The sequence below is a fragment of the Podarcis cretensis genome (genome assembly GCF_951804945.1).
Source record: "Podarcis cretensis genome assembly, chromosome: 17".
Lineage (NCBI taxonomy): Eukaryota > Metazoa > Chordata > Lepidosauria > Squamata > Lacertidae > Podarcis > Podarcis cretensis.
The window spans coordinates 8,258,468-8,269,030 of NC_137187.1; the positions used below are offsets into that span (position 1 = coordinate 8,258,468).

The window sequence follows — 10,563 nt, forward strand, 5'->3', positions numbered from 1 at the left end:
CGAAAGCACCCCTAAGTGCAAGTAGATAAATAGGTACCGCTTTATAGCGGGAAGGTAAATGGCATTTCTGTGTGCTGCACTGGTGCTGGCTCGCCAGATGCAGCCTCTCCACACTGGCCACGTGACCCGGAAGTGGCTCCGGACAGCGCTGGCCCCTGGCCTCTTAAGTGAGATGGGCGCACAACCCTAGAGTTGGACACGACTGGCCCGTACGGGCAGGGGTCCCTTTATCTATAGGCAGGTTTGGTATGTTTTAGGGGAAATATTACCATAGGAGGGATAATGTAGTTACCCTAGGTCCCAGGAGCTGTTTGAAAAAGTCTTTTAAACTGTTATTCAGCACTTCTCAACACTTTTTAGAGTCTGCTCGTTTGACTTACTAATCTATCAGGGTTTCGAAATACTGCTACAGTCATACCTCAGGTTGAATATGCTTCATGTTGAGCGTGTTCGAGTTGTGCTCCGCAGCAACACTGCTTGCGCATGCGCAGACGCTCAAAATGACACCACGCACATGCGCAGAAGTAGCGAAAAGCGACGCGCACGTGCACAGACATGCCGTCACTAGTTACATTTGCTTCTGGATGCGAACGGGACTCCGGAATGGATCCTGTTCGTTTCCAGAGGTACCACTGTATTGAAATGGATGAGAAAGTAAAACTGTTAGTTGCCTAAACTATATGGCAGGGATGTCAAACTCCCAAGAGTCTGCGATCTACTCCCAGAATAAAAAATTGGTAGTGGTCTACCCATTGGGGGGGGGGAGTTCAGAGTTGTTGAGCTTTTTTTTAGGGGGGGGGTACGCCTAAGCTGTTTTATGGGGGCCAGGTCATAAATCACTTAGCAACAAATCAAACGAGCAGCAATAACTCCGTCTTCTGTTTTACCTATCCTGCATGAATGAAGGACAGAGCGAGGGGGCTACAGTTCTACAGTTATTTTTCCACTGTGGACAAAAATGAGCCCGCGACTGACAGCTATCACCCGGGGGTCGACCTGTCAATCGCGGTCGACCGGTTGGACATCCCTGCTGTATGGGGTCCATTCTATCCCCACAGTTTTTCGAAATAGGAAAACATTAGCATTTACCTGACAGTAAGAGCTGTTCGACAGTGGAATTTGCTGCCAAGGAGTGTGGTGGAGTCTCCTTCTTTGGAGGTCTTTAAGCAGAGGCTTGACAACCATATGTCAGGAGTGCTCTGATGGTGTTTCCTGCTTGGCAGGGGGTTGGACTCGATGGCCCTTGTGGTCTCTTCCAACTCTATGATTCTATGATTCTATTATAAATTCTGTTTTTACTTGGTTACACCAGTTCAAGAGGACTGGAGTGGATTTTAACTGTGTGATTTTTTTCTAAAAAGCATTTAATTGCTGAGAGTGGAGGTTTGGACACTAATTACAAACGACTGCAAGGGTGCTTTGGAGCTTAGGTACATTTTATGTGGCCGGGGTGAGAGGAGTTGTGCTTCCAGTTGGGTTTATCTTGACACGAGAGTTAAGAGCATAAGTGGAGCCTGCTGGATCAGGCCAATGGTCCATAAAGTCCAGCATCTTGTTCTTCCAGTGGCCAACAAGATGCCTGCGGGAAACTTGGAAGCAGACCCATGTACAGCAACCTTCTCGCCCCTTGCAGTTTCCAGTGCTTAAATGTCTCTCCTTCTGCAACCTACTCAATCTGGAAGACCAGTCTTTCCCTCTGTAAGCTGCTGTTTTAGTTTTCTGTGGACTGCAGAAAGATCAGCAGCAAACCAGAAAATGCCTTAGGAGGGGCCCTCAAAAAATTATATGCAGTTAACATTTGTACACTGGGTTTAGAATGCATCAGAAAATTTCCCATCACTTGCACTAAGGGGCTTCTTTTATTGACTTCTTGCAACAGGTGTCTGTGTTCTCTAATTGTTCTTGATTATTTTCAGAGCTTGTTGTGAAAGCTGAATGTTAATTCTAATCAAGTTTTGTTCTGGTTGTAAAACTTTACTCAGCAGCTTTTTGAGTTTAAAAGTGTTTACGGTTGGAAATACCTTTTACCAATCGCGCCTTATGAATATGCATTGTTTACCTTCTACAACATTCACCCATAGTTTATGAAGAGTTGTGTTATCCTCAGTTTTGTTCAGCCTAGTAGACTCTTTTGGTAACAATATGCACAGGTGTGCTCCTAGACAGGTTTCAGGTGGGTCACAAGAGAGATCAGATTTCACCTGTTGTTTGAAATTTGAGTCAGTCTTCCGTGGTGAACAAGTCCTCCTGGGAATCTTCAAATTAAGAAGTTGCCTTGAATGAAATCTTATACTACCCCTGTTAAAACAAAGAAAAGTACGGAACTTTAAAATATAGTGGCTGATGCTATTTTGATGCTTGCTAGACTTCAGCAATATTTTTTTCTTGCATTTTAATCTCAAGATTGATTGTTTATTTAAGGGATCTATGGTTGACCCTTTTAAGGTCTCACAAAAAAGTTAGTTTAAAACATGGTAAAGATTAAAATATGAAATAAGGTCATGGGGAACAGCTTAATAGAAAAAAACAGCAACTAAAAACCACTAGACGCCTAAACAAACACGACAGACTTGAGCTGGCACTTAAAAATAATCCCTGCTGCTATCTCCTAACCAAGGCTGAAAATAAGAGTCTTAGACCCTGTGCTAAACAGCATTGAGCACCAATGTCAATGCAACAACACTGTATTCCTGTAATTACGTTTGCAGTGTGGGTGAGATTTCATGCTCCAAAAGTGAGGAGCTGTGGGGAAGCATGTCTAATCTCATGCCGGTTTTGCATTTGTACCAGCCTCCCGAACACCATGAGATAATCTCCAGCGAAAGTGCCTTACTGAAAAGTGTGACTTAGGTTTTTCAGAAGAAGCCTATATACTTGTATTTGTTGAACATTCATCCTGATTCATTTGCACAACGGCAGGCTATGCAGCATCCCGCTGCTTATTGATCATTGATTCTGATATGTTTACAGGGAGGTTATACAACAAGGTGTTAAGCAATGGTTATCCTGCTCTTTCCAGTGCATTTTCTTATTCCTTTACTTTCCTTACTGCAGAAAGTTCATTTTTCAGAAGTTATTCTGTTCAACAAGAACATTAAATCCACTTAAATTGCACTATCTGAATTTGCTGGCATGCGATTGAACCCCACCCACAAGATAGCAACAGTCTGGAAGTAGACATAGTAATCCTATAGTGAATTACCTGTTTATCAATAAAAAAAAATGATATGTGTGGATGGAAATAAGCTTGCAGTCACATACAGTCTGATCAGGTGTTACTAGGTGTTTTTCCCACCCCAATACAATCCCAGGAGAATGGTTTCCTCCTGCACAATGCAGCCATGCTGAAAAGAGCGGTCTTTACATAAGCAGAGCTGGGCAATATATCAATATATTGTCCCAAACCCGTTTGGAGTTCCATATCGTGATGTTGGTTTCATAATTTTTGACCTGGCAATATATTGCAAATCAAGGTGTGTGCACGCACACATTATGCAGAAATCACAATGCAGGGAAAACCGTGAAGCAAGCCAACGCTCCTCTCATTTCCTGCAGCCCTTGTTAACTCTGCTGGCTCAGCTTTCTTCTGCCTCCTGCAGGGGCAGCAAATCACAAGAGCAGGTGCTGGGAAAAATCACGATACAGGAAAAACCATGAAGCCATCCAATTCTCTATCCTTATTTCGGACATTGCGATATATTGGTATAGCGCTATGTTTAGCTGGTGAGATATCTCAGTGTTGAAAACCAGATATCGGCCAGCCATTTACCGTATTTTTCGCTCTATTGGACGCAGTTTTCCCCCCAAAAAATTGAGGGGAAATGTGTGTGCATCCTATGGAGCGAATGCAGGCTTCTGCCATAGCCGCGCGCAACCCCTCCGGCAAGGAGAGGCTGCACGGGGCTATGGATTCTTTAGCCCTGCGCAGCGTCTCCCGGCAAGGAGAGGCTGCACGGGGCTAAAGGGGAAGCCAAAGCAGCGAGCGGAATCCATCCCGCCCCCTGCCTTGGCTTGCTCCATAGCTGCGCGCAACCCCTCCGGCAGTGAGAGGTTGTGTGCAGCCTGTACGCTGCTCTTTGGGGCTGGGTGGAAAATATTTTTTTCCTTGATTTCCCCCCCTAAAAACTGTGTGCGCCCTATGGTCCGGTGCGCCCTTTGGTGCGAAAAATATGGTATATGTGAGCATCTTCTACTTGAGAACGATGTGAAGGTACCGTATTTTTCGCTCTATAAGATGCACCAGACCATAAGACGCACCTAGTTTTTGGAGGAGGAAAACAAGATAAAAAATATTCTGAATCTCAGAAGCCAGAACAAGAAGAGGGATTGCTGCGCAGCAAAATCAGCGATCCCTCTTGCTGTTCTGGCTTCTGGGATAGCTGCGCAGCCTGCATTCGCTCCATATGACACACACACATTTCCCCTTACTTTTTAGAAGGGAAAAAGTGAGTCTTATAGAGCAAAAAATACAGTACTTCTGAAGTAGTGGGTCTCTGCAGGAATGGGAAGTTCAGGGAACATCTGAAACAGTTCTTCAAATTTTAGTTGTATTTCTGGCTTCTTCCTTTTTTAATTTCAGTATTCTGAACGCCTCCCAGAACAATACCGAAGTCATCCTCTCTTCGGAAGTGGGAAGGACTGGCCAGAGAACTGGTGGAAGTCACTAGGCCGGCAACTGATCTTAGAGGGCTTTCTTATAGAGGTTTCTGGCCAACGCAAATTTACAACCAAGTGCAAGGTGACGCAGACGGTAAGTTTGCAACTAAAGAAGGTGCTCTATTACCGTATTTTTCGCCCTATAGGACGCACTTTTCCCCCTCCAAAAATGAAGGGGAAATCTGGGTGCGTCCTATGGGGCGAATGCAGGCTTTCGCTGAAGCTTGGAGAGCGAGAGGGGTCGGTGCGCACTGACCCCTCTCACTCTCCAGGCTTCAGGAAGACATCCGCAGCCTAGGCAGCCCTGCGGGAGTTCCCACAGGGCTGTCTAGGCTGCGGATAGTAGCCTGCTTCCGGGAACGCTGGGTGCACTGAAAGCAGAGCGCCCGGCGCTTTGGGAACACATCCGCAGCCTAGGCAGCCCTGCGGGAGGTCCTGCAGTGATGTCTAGGCTGCGGATAGCAGCCTGCTTCCCGGAGCGTCGGGCGCCCTGAAAGCAGAGCACCCGGCGCTTCAGGAACACATCCGCGGCCTAGGCAGCCCTGCGGGATTTCTCCACAGGGCTCCCCACGCTGCGGATAGCAGCCTCCCGCCCGGCAGGCGGGGCGCCCTGAAGCAGAGCGCCCCGCGCGCCGGGCAGACATCCGCAGCGTGGGGAGCCCTGCAGGAGTTCCCTGCAGGGCTCCTCACGCTGCGGATAGGAGCCTGCCGCCTGGCGCGCAGGGCGCCCTGAAGCAGAGCGCCCCGAGCGCCGGACAGACATCCGCAGCATGGGGAGCCCTGCAGAAGTTCCCTGCAGGGCTCCCCACGCTGCGGATAGCAGCCTGCCGCCTGAGGCAGACATCGGCCAGCCCCACAAGCTCGGGGGACAGCAGGGAGGCGCAGCGCCGTTCCTCGACCTGGTTTGGTTTCCCCGACCTGCTTTTGGGGGGGAAATAAAGGAAAAAAAATTCCCCTTTATTTCCCCCCAAAAAAACTAGGTGCGTCCTATGGGACGGAGCATCCTATGGGACGAAAAATAAGGTAATTGATTGCCTTGGCAGCACCATATTGAGCCATAATTTGTTTCGTCTGTCTCAGGGTAAAGCCTGGCTCTGTAAAGCAAGAAAGGAGTCAGGACAGAAGCTTCTGCTTCAGCCTAATGAGGAACTGAGCTTAAGGAAGTCTCCTTTAAGGTAACCATGGCCTGTCTAAGTACTGAAATTAACAATGCTTATTTGTGTAAGTGCTTCCAGGCTGCCAAACATTAGGTCTGGATCATTTTGAAAGCTCACCTGTTGAAATGGTACATTGTGTTGTTTTGTTTTTTTTTTCATTAAAAAAATGAAAGCTTTTTCATAATACAATAAAAAAACTAATCTGAATGAAATTAGAAAGAAAGAAAGAAAGAAAGAAAGAAAGAAAGAAAGAAAATACAAAGTTTCTCTGGCTTTCAAATGTCACCACGATTTAAGGTTGCCATCTCCCACTTTAAACCTTTCTGTGCTGATTGTTCAAATTGAGGGGAAAGGTATTGCAATTGTCTTCTAGAATGTAGGGATTAACCTTACTATTAGACCAAAGCGGTGAAGAAAAAATATGGCAGATTGGTGGCAGACAGGGAAAAGTGGTTAGATTTCATGGGATATGGTGATATACTACAGGAGTGCCTCAGTTTTCAGAGAGCTGAACTCCACTGCCTTAGAGATTGGCCTGAAAGTAAATAGAAGCTGCACTTTGAAATCATACGCATTTGTGACTTTGCATTCTGCAAAAGTAATTTTTGAAGACTTGGCTGTGCATCTTGCTCTTGGAATGGTTTTTGCTATCAGGAAGGCTGAGATAATTTTCCTTCTCTTTCCAGCTATCAGTCGACCTCTTCAAACACCAGACATTCCTCCTATAGAACGTCACCTCAGTTGACAACAGGAAAGCAGGTCTGTATGGTAGAAGCCAGCACTTTTTCATCGCTTCTTGCCTTCTAATCAAAGGCAGTGATCTGGTCAGGCTATCTGTCAGGCATAGCCAAACTGTTGCCTTCCAGTTGTTAATGGAACACAACTCCCATCATTCCTGATTACTGGCTATCTTGGCTGTGGCTAATGAGAGCTGGAGTCTAACAACATTTGGAAAACTACAGGATCAGCACACCTGCTATAGATGATAGGGTGGCAGGATCAAGCCTAGCTGCCCGGTTCCTGGGCACATATTTCCTTGCTCTGGAGTTGCTGTACACGTGATGATTGCACAGCGATGGGTGTTAGCTTGGCTAAAAGTGAGCTTGCATACCACTGTTAATTTTTCCTACTGACATGGAGCCCCATGAAATGTTGGGCATATTCTATGGTGACTTCTCAAGTTAGTGCAGCAGCTCTACAAAGCATGGTTCTCTGGCAGACAAAACACAGCTTTGTTGTTGTTGTTGAGTCGTTTAGTCGTGTCCGACTCTTCGTGACCCCCTGGACCAGAGCACGCCAGGCACTCCTGTCTTCCACTGCCTCCCGCAGTTTGGTCAAACTCATGCTGGTAGCTTCGAGAACACTGTCCAACCATCTCGTCCTCTATCATCCCCTTCTCCTTGTGCCCTCCATCTTTCCCAACATCAGGGTCTTTTCCAGGGAGTCTTCTCTTCTCATGAGGTGGCCAGAGTATTGGAGCCTCAGCTTCACGATCTGTCCTTCCAGTGAGCACTCAGGGCTGATTTCCTTCAGAATGGAGAGGTTTGATCTTCTTGCAGTCCATGGGACTCTCAAGAGTCTCCTCCAGCACCATAATTCAAAAGCATCAATTCTTTGGCGATCAGCCTTCTTTATGGTCCAGCTCTCACTTCCCTAACACATTCCATTCTCACTTCCAAAACACAGCTTAGGTAACTCTATGGTTTCGCTTAGCATGTTGTCTGAATCTGGGTGTGTAGTTTAACTCTTTCAGATAAGCCATGAGCTGCCACCAAGGTTTGTCCTTTGGTTTTTCAGCTTGTGGTTTGTGTGAGAGAGAAATGGGCTCGAAGGACATGCTAAGCTGCTGTGGCCTCTCTGAATGTTTGCACCAAATCATGGTTTCCCTTAGCAATATGCACAAATGAGATCTGTGTCTGTATTCCTTCTCTCATGAAAGGTGTTTCAAAAGGGACTTGGAAATGAAGCCTTAGAATTCTATATTGTTTTAAAGATTTATTGGATACTGCAAAATTAAAAAGATTTATTGATTGAATGAATAATGTTTATTCCGTTAGTCCATAGACTATAACAGAATAAAGTAAGATACTAAGACTTTAATAAAAGTGTATTAGTCACAACTGAAATAAATACATAAGATATATACATAATAGACTTTAGGCAGGTGAAGTCAAGTAATCATGTCAGGATACATTTTATATTCTCCTGTCTTCAGATCTCCATGAGAGTTTACAGGAGTGGAATCTAAAATGTTTTTCTGAAACGAGATGCATTCCGTTAACACATTATCAAATTACTGATATTATTCTGAGTATTTTACTATAAATATTCATTCCAAGTAAATTTTTGCATTTGTATTCATTTTCTGCTTTGGGATTTTGTATTCCTGAAGATGTCTTTGCATGAAAAGTTTTCGTATCGAGAACCGAGTAAAGTCTCTAGAGAAAGTTCAACCTCGGCTAAAAGGTAATACTTCCAAAGGTTATCTACCTTCTACCCACCCCCCGTATCTTTTCAGATCTCCTTTTTCCATCTAGTCTTCCTATGGTCTCTTTAGAGAATGTTGGTCGGGTCAGCCGCTGTAAGTGGGACAATACAGTTACAAAAGCGCCTTTCTTTGTTGCTGCAATTAGTAATGTCAATCATTTCAAGAGTTTTTGGTTCTTTAATCATCCACCCTTTAAATGATTAACTGATGACTAAATTACCACACTAGCCAAAGCACAATACAGATGCATTGGCGAAAGACTGAAGGGTGTGTAAGACAACATACAGTGGAATAAGCAAAAACCCAATCGTCGTTAGATGGAAAATCAATATTTTTCTAGTTCCTATTACAGCAGCCTAACAGAACCAACTTGGCCTAAAAACTCATCAACATGCAGGTCTACAGGCAGTCATCATCACTGATTAAATAACTAAAACTTGATCAAATCTTCAGTTCTAATGAAAATACAGCCTTTTGTGCAATAGTTGTTTTAATCTAAGTGTGGGCACGCTTTAGATTAGTGAGAGATTGTGTGTGTGTGAACTACAAAATCCACCAACTGCAGCCAGGTGCAAAATATGGGTAAAGAGGCCAATTGCATACTGTACCACATGAACTGGGATTATCTGCATATACAAAATATTGGTTTTTTAACCATATCTGAGTTACCACGTAGCAGGGATTCTGACAGACTATTTTGAGGGTCGGGGACCCTTTTGGTTGTTGCTGTTGGTAAATGATTGGGAATCAGAAACATGCAATCCACTGCAATTCATCCGGCGACCTGCCTTTTGCCTGCGCTTGCATGTAGACTGCTGGGTGGGGAAATAGTTGCATAACCATGAAATACATAGATAGGCATGCAGGCCTGAACTGACACCCAAGTCAGGCTTATGGACATTCCTGCTCCTGTCCACATGTTCCACAAACACCCCCTCCCTTTGCTGCTAGTGGCAGCTGTGCTGGAGCTTTGTCGTCCATGGATGACACAGTACAGTGGGTTCTGGATTCACTCACTGGTAAAACTTTCAAAGTAAGGCTGGCAATATCTGGTTTTCAACATCACGATATATCGCCAGCTAAACATTGCAACAGATTGATATATCACGATGTGTGAAATAAAGATGGAGCTGTGCAAAGGCATTGGCTGGCTTCACGGTTTCTCCTGCATCGTGATTTTTGACAGCGCCTGCTCTTGTGATTCTCTGCCCCCTGCATCAGGCGGGGGGAGCTGAGCTGGAAGAGTTAACAGGAGCTGCAGGAATCGAGAGAAGCATTACCTGGCTTCACGGTTTCCCCCACATTGTGATTTTTGCATAACACACACACGCACGCGCACACACACACACACACACACACACCCTGTTTTGCAGTATATTGCCACGTCAGAAGTTATGAAACCGAGATCATCATATGGACTTCAAACCAGTTTGGGGCAATATATCAATATATCGCCTATCTCCAAGGATATTTCCCAGATATTTCAAGGAAAAGGTGCAGGGATTTTTGTGGCAGTTGCTGGATAGACGGGCTGAATTGAAGTTAGAACACTTGCCTCCTTTCTTTTGATAGTGCCACAGCGCAGTTGCCGCTGCTTCTGACCCCTTCAGATTCTGCTGCATCTCTAAGAGAGAAGGAATTGCAGGTGAGTACGCCAAGTGATTCCTTATTTGAAGGTATGTTTACTGGGGCTGTCACCTGATTAAAGAAATCTTAGTGGATTAGTTTTATGAGTTGCAGATAATGATCAAGTTTCCTGAAGTGAAGAATGCCCTCTCGTCTGATGTGCATCTGTCTTCAGCATTATATACATTTTGATGCTGGGTCGAGATGCAGCTTTTTGCACACGCATTTAGGGGTGGAGAATGAGATCAGAATGCCCTTCCCATTGTAGTGTTGCCTTTTCTATTAATGTTTATGTATTACGCGGCTAACTTGTACTGAGAACCCAAAGTAATGGTGAAGGGCATTCTATAAATGTCAGTCAATAAATACATCTCAGTATGTTTTGCATAGGAGAAAATTATCAGAAGAACGTGCAATTTCTTCATATTTAGATCGGGCACATGTTATGGTACATGCCATCATCAAAGAGACATTTGCTCGTGTGTGAGAAAGAAGGCTCAGTGTTCCATTTTAGATGCTGCCTTGTACCTGTGGATTTTTGAAGTATTTGTATTAAAATACTGAAACATTAAAAAAGAAAGAAAGGAAAACATCAGTGGTCCTGTTAACAGTTAGGCAAAACATTGTTAATCAACA

General features: G+C 44.7%; 1 protein-coding gene across 1 annotated transcript in view; it reads left to right on the forward strand.

Annotated features, from left to right (window-relative positions):
- The window catches only part of WRN (WRN RecQ like helicase), a 66,841-nt gene that overhangs the window by 41,585 nt on the left and 14,693 nt on the right, over positions 1–10,563 (forward strand). The window contains exons 23-27 of the mRNA XM_079959140.1: positions 4,580–4,750; positions 5,737–5,831; positions 6,500–6,572; positions 8,206–8,279; positions 9,874–9,946. Coding sequence (XP_079815266.1) covers positions 4,580–4,750; positions 5,737–5,831; positions 6,500–6,572; positions 8,206–8,279; positions 9,874–9,946 — 486 coding nt within the window. The remainder of the gene's footprint in view (positions 1–4,579; positions 4,751–5,736; positions 5,832–6,499; positions 6,573–8,205; positions 8,280–9,873; positions 9,947–10,563) is intronic.